At 45.8% G+C, this 15,898-nt stretch overlaps 1 protein-coding gene across 6 annotated transcripts in view; it reads right to left on the bottom strand.

Moving 5' to 3' along the window:
* CPPED1 (calcineurin like phosphoesterase domain containing 1) overlaps positions 1-15,898 on the bottom strand; it is a 104,215-nt gene that overhangs the window by 72,916 nt on the left and 15,401 nt on the right. For all 6 annotated transcript variants that reach the window (XR_009256855.1, XM_058712086.1, XM_058712087.1 and 3 more), the window contains exon 2: positions 12,448-12,666. Coding sequence is in view for 5 of the 6 variants with exons in the window: in XM_058712086.1 (XP_058568069.1) it covers positions 12,448-12,666 (219 nt within the window). In the remaining variant the exon portion in view is untranslated. The remainder of the gene's footprint in view (positions 1-12,447; positions 12,667-15,898) is intronic.

Raw genomic sequence — 15,898 nt, 5'->3', positions numbered from 1 at the left:
CTTCCACTCAGGTCATGATCTCGCGGTTTGTGAGTTCGAGCCCCGCGTCGAGCTCTGTGCTGCCATCTCGGAGCCTGGAGCCCGCTTCGGATTCTGTGTCTCCCTCTCTCTCTGCCCCTCCCCTGCTCACGCTCTCTCAGTAACAAATAAACATTAAAAAAAATTTTTTTAGGGGTACCTGGGTGGCTCAGTCGGTTAAGTGGCCGACTTCGGCTCAGGTCATGATCTCACGGTCCGTGAGTTTGAGCCCCGCGTCGGGCTCTGTGCTGACAGCTCAGAGCCTGGAGCCTGCTTCGGATTCTGTGTCTCCCTCTCTCTCTGCCCCTCCCCTGCTCATGCTCTGTCTCTGTCTCAAAAATAAATTAAAAAAAAAAAAAATTTTTTTAAACGCCACTAGCAGGAATAATCGTGATTATCGTACAACAGTATTAAATTCCAGACCGCATTAACCATTATCTCTCAGTAACAAATAAACGTTAAAAAAAATCTTTTTAAACACCACTGGCAGGAATAATCGTGATTACTGTACAACGGTATTAAATTCCAGACCGCACTCTAAGCACTTTTTAAAGTTTTATGAGAAGTCTGTGAAGTACCGTTATCATCCGCATTTTACAGACAAGGCAACTCAGCCAGAGAGGGAGGTAATTTGCCCAAGGTTATCCGGCTGGTAAAGAAGAGGTCCAGGATTTGAGTTTAAGCACGTGGACTTCACAGCCGCATTCTTTTTTTTTTTTTTTTTTTTTTTTTTAAATTTTTTTTTTCAACGTTTTTTATTTATTTTTGGGACAGAGAGAGACAGAGCATGAACGGGGGAGGGGCAGAGAGAGAGGGAGACAAAGAATCGGAAACAGGCTCCAGGCTCCGAGCCATCAGCCCAGAGCCTGACGCGGGGCTCGAACTCACGGACCGCGAGATCGTGACCTGGCTGAAGTCGGACGCTTAACCGCCCGCTGGACGCCTCCTGAGGCTATACAGGCACTGGGCCTGCTTCTCGCTAAGCTGGACCAGGCAGACCCCCCCCCCCCCCACATTCTTACCTGCTGTGACTGATCACACAAACGAGCCAACGAATTACAGCCGACTGGCCTGACTTGGACTACAGACGGTCAAGGCCAGAGCAGACCAGCGGAGGGGGAGGATGCTGCTCTGGGATACACGGGGACTGGGGACCGCGTGGCCAAAGCAGCCTTGAGTGGAAACTTAAGAAAAGGATTTATTCCTTCCAATTAAAAACATTTAGTTTCATCTAGTGCCAGAGAATTTACAGAGCCGTAATCCCATCTCGCCATCTCGAATCTTTTCCATTATCTTCTCCTAATTAATTGAGCTATGCAAATTCATTGATCTAAAACTCTGCAAGCCTAAGCAGTACTCACGTAGTCATTTGGCGCCACACTGCCAACAGATCAAGCTTAATCAGGTTCTACTACTTCTTAAATTATACATGTTATTAGACAAAATTCATTTAGTTTTGCATCTAACAGCTACAGCTTATTACACTGGCTGCTCCCAGACGTTTCCTGCGACTCACTGCTGAATCTGTACTATGAGCCAACTTGGGGTGCAATTAATAAATGCTCGACACAACTGGGGGCTTCGGTAAGGTATGGAAAGCGCTTCACTGTGTTTTCGGGAGGCGGGGGTGGGGGAAGATGAAGCAAAATCTATTATCCAAGTGAAATGTCTAAAGTGCCTACCTTACAGATCAATATAGAATTTCTTCACAAGAATATTTATGGATTATGACAGCAGTATTTCACCCAAACAATACATAAAGGAGGGAAGAGACAGTAGATTTTTTATACAACCCAAATAATATATATTCAAAAGAACTCGCCATGGTTTACCAATAAACTACTCAGGAACTAGAAGGGAACAATCTAGAATTCCAAACACGCAGGCGAGTCTCTAAATTCTGAGGGTTACAAAACAGGCACCTTCAGCAGTTCTGGCACTTAAATGTGCTGCATCCCAGCCTCTTGTTATATCTCTCATTTCACATTCTAATCACTTGACCAATTACCTGATAATTGAACCCCTTTGGGATCATGCTCCCTTTTTAGTATTTCATTTAGTGGCAGAAAATAGGCCCATCAAAAGTGGGAAATGTGCCAATTCCAGGAAATTAGTGTTTAGAGTGAAAAACAATGAGAGGAGAGGTATAAATGTTTCAATCAGCTAGGTGCGCGCGAGGAAGTCACGGGTTCTATATGATAATATCCATTTACCAGGGAACTCTACAAGCTTCCGCAGCATCCATCCGCTGTCCCTGGAAACTCCCCAGGGCAGGGCAGAAACTGGAACTGGGCTCAAGAGCAGACCCCCACAGGTTCTCTGCCCAATGGCCTCTATGTTCACCTCCCCTCGAGGGAAAGTGCCCTCAGACGGAAGCCACAAGCAGGGGCGGTCAGCTCCTTGGATGCTTAACCTTCTTTTGAGTCATGGGGTCCTTGAGGACTACAGTCCTTCTCCCCATTCCACTCCCCAAAGCATCTATGCAGATATGCTGGGGGTTTTTTGCCCGGTTTTATGGGGCTCACCGGTTGGACGCAGCCTATTCATGGACTTAACTCCCAGTTTAAGAAACTGGACTCTAGCAGTCCCCCTGCCGGACATTACATCACTTAGTGCCCCAGAAAGCAATCCTCATGAAATCTTTCTTTTAAATCTACAACACTCTAGAAAAAGCTGTGTCCCTCTTAGATATGGGTTTGATCTTCTTTCTCTGGCAATCGTCTTTATTGTCTCTGGCGAAACCAACATCTTATCAACCACGGGCCCTTAAGCTCTGCCTGTTTGTTTCTGCCTCCCTCTCTCTACTCTTGACTTCACACATGAACTTATATTTTCTTTGGTCTTGACTGGTCGTTTCTTACTTATATTTTTTCCTCGTGTGCTTCTATTTGTTTTAAGCCCTCCCAAACGCTTCATGGAACAAATAAACCAATGCGATAAGGCTTTCTCAATAGTATGTTTTTGATCCAAACACTGGAAACCAGAGAGAAAGAATACAGAACCCACCCCGTCCCCGCCGCCCTTAATCAAAAGGAAATTGTTCGCTAGCTCCTGTCATGTCTTTTCACTGAATAATCACACATCCACACTTTCACAGCCATAATTAGGAAGCCTTTTAGCCTTTAGTTAAAGGTAGCGTTTCTGCCACTGAGTTTATACTTTGGTCAATTATAATATCCACAAGTTGACTACGACGAGACAGCTCCAGCTGGCAAACAACAGGGTGTCCATATGTGCACACGGATAAGGGCTCTGAATCTGGGGTCCACGGGGATCTGTTGGGATCTAGATGGGAAATCTAGATGGGAAAAAACCTGCATTTCCACTAACCTCTGATATTTAGCATTTCCTCCTACTATTAAGTTAAGCAGAAAATCACAGAGGTCTTATCAAGACTCCTGTGATTGTCACCAACAGAAACCACGAGGATTTTTCATATCCCATTACAGTTGTTGTGGACACCTCATGGCATTGTTTAAGCTCAGCACCACTTTGAAATTATGGTAGTCGTTAGCCCTGCTGGACTGTGTTGTGTAACAGACCAACAAAGAAGTATGCGTTTTACTCTATCAAATAATTTTAAAATATTTTGATAAGTGTATTTCAATGTGATCGGTTTCCTTTGAAATCCTATGCATTTTATTCTATGCACTTAAAAATTTATTATTTTGGGGCGCCTGGGTGGCTCAGTCGGTTGAGCGTCTAACTTCGGCTCAGGTCATGATCTCACGGTCCGTGGGTTCGAGCCCCGCGTCGGGCTCTGTGCTAACAGCTCAGAGCCTGGAGCCTGCTTCGGATTCTGTGTCTCCCTCTCTCTCTGACCCTCCCCCGTTTATGCTCTGTCTCTCTCTGTCTCAAAAAATAAATAAACATTAAAAAAAAAAATTAAAAATTTATTATTCTGAGTGGTGGTCCAGAGGTTGTTTGCTAACCTGCCAAAGGGGCCCAAGGCACACAGCAGGTTAAGAGGCCCTGACTGGGGACAAAGAGTTGACACAGCCTGCAAGGAGCACAGCCCCTCTGAGTGACACCACGTGCTGGGGGCTGGGGGAGGGGACAATCACGGCTGCCAGCAATGCTACTGCTGATCACACACCTAATCAGAAACAACTTTTCAAGTAATGCTCCAAGCTCCCTAATTAGTAATATTAGGTAAATTAGTTCAAACCACTTTCAATCAGCCTTGGCAGAAGGAAGGTATTGTCGCTGATTGCCTAGATGCTTTAACAGGCTCATAATGGATGTGAAGGATCTAGGGAGCCACGGGGCTGGCTGATTGCTCTGGGTTACCACTGCTCAGCATTCAGCCACACATGGGAGGGCTGAGGCTCACAGCCATGCCCATGCCAGGGGCTGGGGACTTCCCATCCCAGGCAGAGCACTGCCTTGCTCTCATATGACCCCTTTTATGTTGCTGGCTGTTAAGCTGTTTGGTAAAGCGTCTTCAAATCTTAGCATTTCCTGGAGCCGGAGTAGGCACTTAAAATGAAAAACTCAAGGCTAATCACACAGGTGAGGAAATGCACCTAAGTTAACTGAGCTGTTTTTCAAAACACAGCAGCAACAAATCCTACTGTGATAGGGACAAGAGGGTTTTGGTCCAATGGAAACTTTCTGAGTAGCGATGGTGGGGTGGGGTGGGCACTGCCGGGACTTACCGCTTGTATAAGAGGGACTGAGATGCTGGTGGCACAGAAGAGATAACGTGGAAGTATGGGTCAATCCCTGAGAGATGTCCTTCGGGGAAGCATGCAGCAACCTGGCCGGTGTTCAGGTCGTGCAAATGCCACAGCAGATCCCAAACCCGGCCAATCCACCCAACTTCAAGCCTGAAGGAAAACTGACCTGCAGTATAGGAGAATGTCCAATGGCAGCACTGTTTAGATTAGCTCCAACAGGAGGAGATTATCACTCCTAGCCCCGACCAGGGGAGAGGATTAACCAATTACAAGATCTCATCCATGGAAGGCAATGCCCTTATTAAAAGCCAGACATAAACCTCTATGTAGCAACATACAAGGATTTTCCAGGTAGACAGAAGGGGAAAAAGGAAATCACAGAACAACATGCACTGAATAAAGACATTTATAAGACAGATATATATATATATATATATATATATATCTTACATATGGTGACCCCAAGGGAAGGACTTGGGTGACGTTACACAGTTGATTCTAGACACAGATGCTAAATCTTTACAAAGGGATCATATTCACGTATCAGTTGTATCATTTAATAATCTAATGAAATAATAACACAGATCCATATCAATCCGAGTTTGAATACTACAAAAGATCAGAATGAGAAGGAAAAAAAAAAAAAAGAATGTCATGTTTCCATGTGTCCGTGCCCCTTATTTCTAGGTCAAGCAAGGACTTCTGTCTGTTGTATTCACTGAGGCAGCACAAGCACCTAGAACACTGCCTGCACAAAGTAAGCACTCAGGAGAGACTTGGTAAATAAATGAACTGACTTTTCGTCTAATCCAGAAATTTGTACTGGGGGCCTCCCACGTGCTGACCACTTGCTAAGCACTATTGGAAACAGAGTGATTCGTTTGACCTGCATTCAGTGAACACCTTCGCCATGCTCAACAGCTTTGGGTACTGGATGAAAACACACAACCAACACAAGCACACACCCCTCCCCACCTGCAACTGCCCCGTAGGATCTCAGAATGAAGCTTGGAGGAAGGTGAACTGGTAGAGCTCGCAGGGATGTGATAAGGCCTCTTCCTGGCTTTGTTTCTCAATTCCTCTGAGGCTTTGCTTATCACAGTCTGTCTTGTACCAGAATTATGTTCATGTGTTTGGTGTCTGCCCAGTTGGGGGAAAAAGAACACCAACCCTCCTGGATTACGTGAACGCCAAAAGGACACACGGCTTATTCTCTGCCTGAAGCCCGGCCCACCAAAGCACTCCATCTTTGCTTCCTTTCCCAACTGTATCCATTCATCACAGAATTAAAATCTCCAACTGGGAAAGGTGTCTTGGGGGTCATTTGGCCATGGTGACTCCTATCTGGACCTTGGCCTACCTGTTCACATCTCATTTAAGGCAAAGAGCTACCAAACTGAGTCCTTTTTCAGGTTTCACTTGGATCTTTTCAGAAAACCACAGTCCCGTCCACAATTCTACTTTACATTCCCACAGCATCTCCCCATTCCTAACCACCACTCTGCACATTCCCTTACGTTCTGGCCCTTTACAGCCGTATCTGCAGACATCCAACCCTTTTCTGCCTTAAAGTTAAGACTTTTCCACCTAAGTGGATTATTCTGCACTTATCTATAGCAAACATCACCTCGGTGCACATATCCTCTCCTTCAATTTGTCAGAGTCATTTCTGAATTCAATTCCATTTTCATATTCAGTCCCTTTGGTCCCAACAAAAATAGTGCCCAAAATTTAAATAGGAGAGATCCTGGGATCATTTTAACTTAGAAACTGAGATGCTTACCGCGCAGTGGGTGTGCAGAAGTTACCTCGGGAGAAAGTTAAATTGGAGGGATGGAAAAAAGCCTTCGGTTTCTAGTGATGAAAGGCTTCTTCATCCATAAATCCAAACTTATCAATATTGCAGATTCATTATGTTCTTATCCTAAACCCTAGGGGCCAGATCTGCTTTGAAGGTTGGAGTTTTTCAAGCTTTAAAAACAGCAATACTGGGCGTGGGGCACATATTAAATAACCCCTCGAGCTGGATCTCAGGCAACACCCCGTAATGGAGCATAGTAATATTTTGCTGGCAAAACACATGAATATTCCCACGAAGTAGGATAAAGAAAGACTATAAATATCCTCGTGTCAGTTCAGGTCGATTTTGCTGCCAATTGAGTTAGTTTTCAAACTTAAGAAAAACTCTTAGTTTCCAGAGCTCTCTGGACTTTGGAATAGCACATAAGGGATTATGCACATGGACATAACCCAAATCAAAGAACCCATCCTCACTCTCCCAACCATTCCGCATACAAATCCTTGTAAAGCATATATGGGTGACTGCTTTCCTGAATATTTTGGGCAAGTTCTGTTTTGTTGTAGTTGCTCAAAATGGTGTTTAGGAAGCCAAGCAAAACCCACCAACTTAAAACATTTGTCTGTGAAGGCTTAGCTTGGGAAGGCTAAAGTAGGGACAGCCCCCTTGTTAAGCACCATTATCTTTAATAGTTGAAGGGAATGCCCACAAACCACGAATGTACACACAAAATTTGTACCTAGTGCAAAAAACACAGGGCATGGTGCATTTTTGTCCAGCAAATACGCCTCAAAACTTTATGGCCCATAAGTAATAAGACCTGGGGATCTCTTAAAAATGCCGATTCCATCTCATCAGATCTGGGTGGGGCAGAAATTCTACATTCCAAACAAGCTCTTGACTGCTATCCTGGGGACCACCCTTTGAGCAGGGAGGCTGCCGTGTGAAGTGCATGAGGTTGGAACACAGCTGGACTGGGGTCAGATCCTGACTCCACCACCTATAAGCTGAGAGACCCCAGCAAAAGTACTTAACTGCCCTGAGCCAGTTTTGACCACCAGTTCACATGGAAATAGCAATGACACCCTCCTTTCATGACTCCAATGGGTAGGTCAGCTAGCAGCACTGGTCCTGGAACATACCCTGAACTGCATCCCTTGTATGGTAGGCTGAACAGTGGCCCCCAAAGACGTCCACATCCCAATCCCCCGAACCTGTGAATGTGTTATCTTGCACAGAAAGAGGGGAATTTGCAGATGTGATAAAGTTTGAGCTTGAGATCTTTATCAGATCTTGAGGTCCTGGGTTATTGGAGAAGGCCAATAACCACAAGCGTGTTTATAAGAAAGAAGCAGGAGGGTAGGTTTAAAGGAGAGAATATGACGGGCGCCTGGGTGGCTCAGAGCATCTGACTCTTGATTTCAGCTCAGGTCATGCTCAGAGGGTCATCGGATCAAGCCCCATGTCCAGCTCTGTGCTGAGCATGGAGTCTGCTTGAGATTTTCTCTCTCCCTCTCTCTCTCTCTCTGCCCTCCCTTGCTCTCTCTCTCTCTAATTAAAAAAAAAAAAAAATAGAAGAGGATGAATCAAAGGACAGAGAAGAGAGAAAACGCTATGCTGCTGGCTGTGAAGATGGAAATGGCCATGACCCAAGAAAGGTGGGCAGCCTCCAGAAGCTGAAGCCTGTCGAAGGCCACAGCGCTGCAGACCGAGGGCTTCTAGACTTCGGACCTCCAGGACTGCAGGACAATCACTGTGTGTTGTTCCAAGCCACTGAGCTTGCAGGAGTTTGTTACAGCAGCCACACAAAACTCACACACCTCATACTGGAATAAGGCTAGTGTGGGCTTGCCTCGTTTTACGTTTGCAGGATTTCCAGAGGCCGAATCATTCATGGACGTGAAATCACGTAACAGCTGCCCAAAGCAGAGGACCATATACAAAGAACCCTTCAAGGAGACTTTATATCCAGGGAAGAATTTGTTCCACACTATCTGTTTTGTTTGGTTGTGGCAATTTTTAATCAACAGGCCAGACACACACATTAATAACAAACTGTTCTACAGGCTGAAAGGACCCCCTGTACTCGAATGGCATCATCACATTCCACCTGTCGATTCCTCACATGACTGCCGAAACCGAGCAAGGTTCCCACGGACAGCATCAGTGGGTCAGAGCCTCCACATCAGGGGGACCAAACAAAGTACCCTGGGCTTCAGCGTGATGGATCAAAAATCAGTGGTCTCAAGAGCACAAATGTCCATTTGCTATTGATAATGCATTTACCACTGAGAAGCTTCATAAAATAAGAAAATACCAAGGTAACCAAAAAGACATCTGCAGAGTGAAAAGATGTCTTTCAAAACTACCTGGACTTTGTCCTGCATTTCTTAGGCTTTCCCTGCAGGCCCTGGCACTGTCCCTCCTTTTGCACTTCCTTTATCAGACTCTACGCTCCACAGAAGGGCTGCTCGCTCATCTCCAACCATTATACCCACAGCATCTGGCACTGTAACTGGCACTCAGTGTGTACACGCTGAGTATGTGTAGGTGAACAAATATTATGACGAATATTTATTTTTTTAACGTTTATTCATTTTTGAGAGACAGAGAGAGACAGAGTGTGAGCAGGGGAGGGGCAGAGAGAGAGGGAGACACAGAATCCGAAACAGGCTCCAGGCTCCGAGCTGTCAGCACAGAGCCCAACGCGGGGTTCGAACCCATGAACTGTGAGATCATGACCTGAACAGAAGTCTGACGCTTAACCGACTGAGCCACTCAGATGCCCCATGATGAATATTTATAATGGAAAAGTGCATTATGACTTTCATTAGAACAAGCATTATTCATAAAGTTCTTTTGCTCCAGTTTGAACTTAAAACTACTTGGCCCAAGATATTATTTATGGTAGAATTAAAAGTATGCTTTCTGATTTTATTTGCCTATTAATATATGCATCTGATAATTAACAATGTGCTAAGCAGTCAAAGCAAATAATTACTTTTCTAGTGTCTGCCCCTGCATATGAGCTAAATGAGGAGGAAGCCACTAATTGCATATTAAAAAATGGTAACTAGCTTTAAAACGTTCTGCTTAATCTCAGACCACAATATTCAAAACAGTTACAGTCCCTCCACTGGCTCAGTTACAAGCATCCAAAACAGTCCAACTCTTCAGAACAGATACAAATTCTGCTCGGGTCACACTGCATATAAAATATGTGCTCAAAAGATTGCCAGTTCATTGGGGCGCCTGGGTGGCGCAGTCGGTTAAGCGTCCGACTTCAGCCAGGTCACGATCTCGCGGTCCGTGAGTTCGAGCCCCGCGTCAGGCTCTGGGCTGATGGCTCGGAGCCTGGAGCCTCTTTCCGATTCTGTGTCTCCCTCTCTCTCTCTGCCCCTCCCCCGTTCATGCTCTGTCTCTCTCTGTCCCAAAAATTAAAAAAAAAAAACAAAAACAAAAACAAAAAACGTTGAAAAAAAAAAAAGATTGCCAGTTCACGTTTACAAGGTCTTCCGACCAACGGGAAAAGTTGAGCATAAAAACCGTATCTTTTAATTTACTATGCTCAGTATATTTCATTGAAGCAGCAATGAGATTGCACGGAGAGCTTTTATTTTAAATCTTATTTTGAAATATGACTGAACACATTAATGTAATTCGGAACAAGTTGGTAAACATCTACGAAAACATGCTATATAATTCTAGTGAGTCCTGTAACATTTCTGTTTGCAAAGAAAAGAAATCACTGCACATAAAAACAGTAGATTTGGAATCTGACCTTCAACTGTCCAGGAAAAGCAGAACTTTGCTCACTGGATGGTCCAGAATGAGAGATCTAGCTGATGCTACAGTGCGCACGGGCCAAATGATGCCAAAGCACCCAGCTAACAGCAAATCAGACCATCGGGAAGCATCATTAATCTGGTCAACTGGCATATTACCCTGATTTTACCTTGTCAACCAAGACTCTGGGTCCTACTCTGATTTCTAACTCCTTTAGAGACTGGGGCATCCTGTGGTCACCAAGGGTGACCGAGTGTGAATGTGCTTCTGCTCCAAGCTGCTGAGATGTCCACCCCCTGCACCTGCCCCCATGTGGTGAAGCCCTACAAGGTCGAGGGTTTGAATGCTTATTGCACTGACGGGCTCAGAAACGGAGGCCCAGAGAAGGTAAGGGGACTGGTCCAAGTTTACCCAGCACATCAGTGGCAGGTGTGGAGCTGGCATCCACCCTAGTTCAGGTCTCTATCCACTGCCTTACTTTCCTTCTTTCCCACCTTGCCGCCTCTGTATAAGCCCAAGAGCAGGACAAGCTGATTCTCCGGGGATGACCGCCCTTGGGTTCCATCCAATGACATGGGCATGTCCACATTCATGAGTTTGCATAAAATATGTGTAAAAAGAGAATGAGGGGAGTTCTGAGGGTTCCTCCTGCTCATTACACTCACTGGACTTGGGGAGAGTGATTCCGGGCAGCCCTTTTTCCATCCTCACATCTTTACTTTGGGATTGTTCTCGATAGGTTGGCTGCTAGATAAGGGAAGCTTGAAAAATGAATGCAACCCAGCCTATTGTAGAGTGCCTCAGCTTGTAAAGGCACTGGAAATCACATCAGGACCCAGAGTCCTGGTTTACAAGATGGCATTAGCCAAAGCAAACGTGTGGCCACTGCAGTGTTTTCTGCAATGGTCTTCAAGCCACTGCTGCTCCAAAAGCAGAGACCGCTGTTCCACTAACAGTGGACATGGGAGTCCACGCTACCTCTCTGATGGGCAGGTGGAGGTTCCACCTGCTTGTACTTGCTCACTGGACTTTATTCTTGCCTGGGAGAGAAGGTCTCAGAAGGAGAAACAAAACGCAAGAGACTTCTAGAAGGCACCTGTTGTTTCTTACATTCGATCTCACTTTTCTTGTGCGGAACCATCCTGCTCTTCAGACCACACTGCTGCAGTGGAAATGAGCCCATACCCTGGTTTCAAGGGGCCAGAAGAGCAGGATGAAGGATGAGTGCCGCTCTGGGACTTTGACTGGACCACCAAGAATGAGGCGTTTTCTTTCTCTTATGGTTTCTGGTAGGAGCTCCCAGGGACCACTACCTAAAGACAGCCTGCCTAAAAATGAAATCAACCCAGAGGAAAGCAGGGCTGAGCAACAGAAACCAAGTCCTGATCACAAACTCTAAGCTTCTGGATCCAGCCATACCTGAAGCCAGGGAGGCCCCTGGACTTCACAGTCCCATAAAGGAACACACATGTTTAAAAACATAGGGGCACTGCCGGGGTGGCTCAGTCGGTTAAGCCTCTGATTTCAGCTCAGGTCACGATCTCACAGTTTGTGGGTTCGAGTCCCATGTCAGGCTCTGTGTTGACAGAGTGGAGCCTGGAGCATGCTTCGGATTCTGTGTCTCCCACTGTCTGTGTCCCTGTCCCACTTCTGCTTGTTCTCTCTCAAAAAAAAAAAAAAAAAATTAAAACATAAAAAAAGTTTTAATAAAAAATATAATAATAATAATAATAATAATAATCCAGTTTATGTTAGATTTCTGTCACTTGCAAATGAAAAAGCACTAACAAATACAGGAGAAATTAAAGTGTCAGAAGAGAAACAAGAGAAGAAGGTTACATTTATGGACATGGTATCTGGAAGCAGTTCAAGTTTGTCCCCTGGAAATAAAGGTGACACATGGGAATCTGTTCCATTTTTCATAGCAAGCTCAGATCATCAGAACTGTAGCTCTGCCTAATTACGGCGATCAATCTCGCCAAATTCTAAATATAAAATGAGCGTGCATTTTCTGATGTTCAAGGAGACTCCCTCCAATAGCCATGGAGGAAAGGAGTGGGCCATTCCCGAATAAAGACGCCTCTTCAAGAGAAATCTGTTCCTCTGCCCAAATGCACTCAGGACCAGAGGAAGCAGAGGAGGCCCCAGGCCCCGTGCAAGTCTTACCTGGCATGGCGTGGATGAGGTCCCCGCAGAGAACAAAGAATCTGGGTCTGGGCTTCAACTTGTTGACGGCCTGAACAGCTTGCTCAGTTAGACGGATCTCCTGCCCCCACTCATCACCGCCGCTGTCACAGTTCCCGGTGGACCAGGCCTTCATGAGCCCGAACTGTGGGTCTGTGCCTTGGATGAAGTAGAATGGGCCTTTCCATTCCCTTTCCTTTTCTTGTAAAAACGAAGGGGGCGGGGGAGGGAGAGGGAAGAAATATTATAAAATCTGTCAGGGAAAGCATCCAGGTTATCGTGCAAGTGGATACAATATTTTTCTTAAATTAAGTAGGTCATTTTAATAAGCTGCTGTTCAAACATACCATTTTCCTGTCATAGTCTAGAGGATTTTGATTTATACTAATTATGCCTGAGACCTGGTGATTCCCAAAGGCCAGGAAAAACCACGTGGGCAGCAACAGCCACCCAGCCAAGCTGTTTGTTTAAAACCAGCCGGCCAAGATGGAGCACAGAGGCACAACAGCATGCCGTATAGAGGATATTAACGTTCAATAATAGTTTTTTAATTAGAATTAAAAATACCAGAAATTGAAAGCTGCCAGAAGTATTATATTTAAATTACTAGGTGAAGTGCTTGCAAATCTTTTATGCCAGGCTTAATGGCACAATTTGCACTGTTTCGGGGGATGTGACAGAATTTTAATTATAAAACTTGGAGCTTGGAAGCTCTGGCGATCTGGCAGGAGATGCAGTGCCAGAAATGAAATCTCGAAATGAGTTAGTCAACGAGAAAAAAAGAAAAAAAAAATCGATGCTAACATTTCAAAGGCAGCACGATGCGGGCTTAAACGAGGTGTGAGGCTGGGGGGTTGGGGGGAAGCAGGGAGAAAGGAAGGAAGAGGGGATTCTTCATGTTCTTGGAAAGGGTGCTACGTCACCTGCACCAAAAGGATTAGGCTTGCCCTTCCTGCTGGTTCTGCTGATCCCAAGCTTCGTGGGCCACAGGTGCCCACCCTTATCAGACAAAGAACTGCACTGGGCACCTGGTTTTGCGGAGCAGGAAGGGCCATTAGTGGGCATGGAATCCCTGTGGGTGTCCAGCTTTTCTTTTTCCTGGTGACAGCACCCTTTCCACCCTTTCTTCGAACCAAACCTTACACGGTAGACCAGTGTTGAAAACCAGAGCTCCTGAGCCTGAGCTGGGTCCGAGCGCAGAGCAGCGTGAAGAGCCCCAATCTGCAGCCCCTGTTTTTATCCTCTGAGGAGGCTGCGGCCCAGAGACGTGCCGCAGCTTGCCTAACGGCCACTAGCGATCCGTGGCAGGGACAAAACGACCCCACCACCTTCAGACTGTTTTCTTCTTTTTAACAAATTAGTGTATCTTGCATGTGAACTGAGTAAGTGGCATTTCCTGTGGAAGTCATGAAGATATTACAACTTCCAAAAAATTCCTTAGAGTCAGTTCACATCTGTGGGTTCGGCACATTCATTTATTCGGTAAGTGTTCACCGAGAGTCAACTGTTTGCCAGGCCCCACACGTGGTGGCGACAATACACGTCTGGACCCAGACAGCCGAGCCCCCTGCTCTCCCGGGGCTCAGTCCACAAGGGGGACAAAGACGACGGACAAAGAAGTGAGCAGGGAAGGGAGCCAGAATGCCAGGACTAGGAAGGTGGCGTGAGAAGCAATGGCTAATTCCAACTGGGCACACAGGGAAGGCCTCTCTCTAAAGTGCCACATCCGGGCTGAGATCTCAGTGGCAAAGCGCCAGTCCAACCTTTCCGAATTCCGCAGCCACCCTCCAGCCCACCACACTGGCCTGCTGTCATCCTAGAGTAGACCTCCGGCGTTAGGCCACCCTTCCTCCTCAATTTCTTTACCAGAACTTAAAGACGCAAGCGTGCGAACTGCCCACACTTATAGAACAAACTGTGTGTGCAAAGTCACCCCACGAGTTCTGGACCTACAGCTCGGGTGGTTAACTGCTCGAGCAAGTCACAACCAACTTGAACTCCATCTGAACAAGGGCTGCATGAAGCCCTGGGGCATGCATCTCATTGCTAAGGACGGCTATCTGGCACTACAGCTGATGTGAACTTGTATTTATTGAGCCCTTACTACGTGCGGCAGAAAGACTCCAAGAAGGTCCCAAAGATCCCTGCGTTGTGACAGTCACGTCCCTGTGCAATCCCCTCGACTGTGACTTTGTTCTAATAAGCAGAACACAGCGATGGGATGTCCCTTCAGGGATTAGGTGATACCAAGGTACGGAAACAATCTAAATGTACCTCAATGGACGGACGGATAAATAAAATGTGGTATATATGTACGATGTGCTATTGTTCAGTCTTAAAAAAGAAGGAAATCCTGCCACTTGAAATAATATGGATAGACCTAGAGGGCATTATGCTAGCTGATATAAGTCAGCCAAAGAAAGACAAATACGGTCTGATCTCACTCATATGTGGCTTCTAATACAAACTCATAGAAGCAGACAGTAGAATGGTGGACGCCAGGGGCTGAGGGTTAGGGGAAATGGGGGAGGTGATGGCCAAAGGGTACAAAGTTCTAGTTCGACAAGATAAAGAAGTTTTGTAGACATACTGCACAGCATCATGCCCTCAGCTAATAATACTGTACTATATACTTAAAATTTCCTACAAAGGTAGAATCTATGTGAAGTACTCTTAGCATACACACAAGTAATTAATAATAATAATAATAATAAAGGTAATAAAGCGGTTAAAGGTAATAAAAGGTAATAAAGGTAATAATAATAAAGGTAATAATAATAATAATAAAGATTATACAGGTTTTGGGAGGAGATGAGTATGTTTATGACCTTGATAGTAGTGATGGTTCCACAGATGTGTACTTATGCCCAAACTCTTGGGGACCGTTGTACACATTAAACATATACAGCTTTTTACAGGTCAACCATGCCTCAACAAAAATGGCTAAAAAGAGAGAGAGAGAGAGAGAGAGAGACAGAGAGAGAGAGAGAGAGACAGAGAGAGGGAGGGAGAGACAGAGGGAGGGAGGCAGAGAGAGAAGGGGAGACAGAGGGAGGGAGAGAGAGGGAGGGAGGCAGAGAGAGAAGAGGAGAGAGAGGGAGGGAGAGAGAGGGAGGGAGAGAGAGGGAGGGAGGGAGGGAGTAGGCTAGAAAAAGACCATGACTTCCATCTTGCTCACTCTCTCTCGCTCTCTCTCAGAGCCCTCGCCCTGCATGAAAAAGGCTGTCACACAGTGACTTGCCCTATGGAGAAGGCAACATAGTAAGGAACTGAGGCAACAGCCCATGGAGAACAGAGGCCCTCCATGCAACAACCCAAAGGAGTGGAATCCTGCAAATAAGCACGTGAGTGAACTGGGAAAAAGGGATTCTCCCTTAGTCGGGCCGTCAGATGAGACCACAGCCCCAGCTGACACCATGCGTGAACGCTGGGG

Source organism: Neofelis nebulosa, chromosome 18, assembly GCF_028018385.1.
Source record: "Neofelis nebulosa isolate mNeoNeb1 chromosome 18, mNeoNeb1.pri, whole genome shotgun sequence".
Classification (NCBI taxonomy): Eukaryota; Metazoa; Chordata; class Mammalia; order Carnivora; family Felidae; genus Neofelis; species Neofelis nebulosa.
The sequence above is the reverse complement of the archived record's forward strand: the minus strand, read 5'-3'. Positions and strand labels throughout refer to the sequence as shown.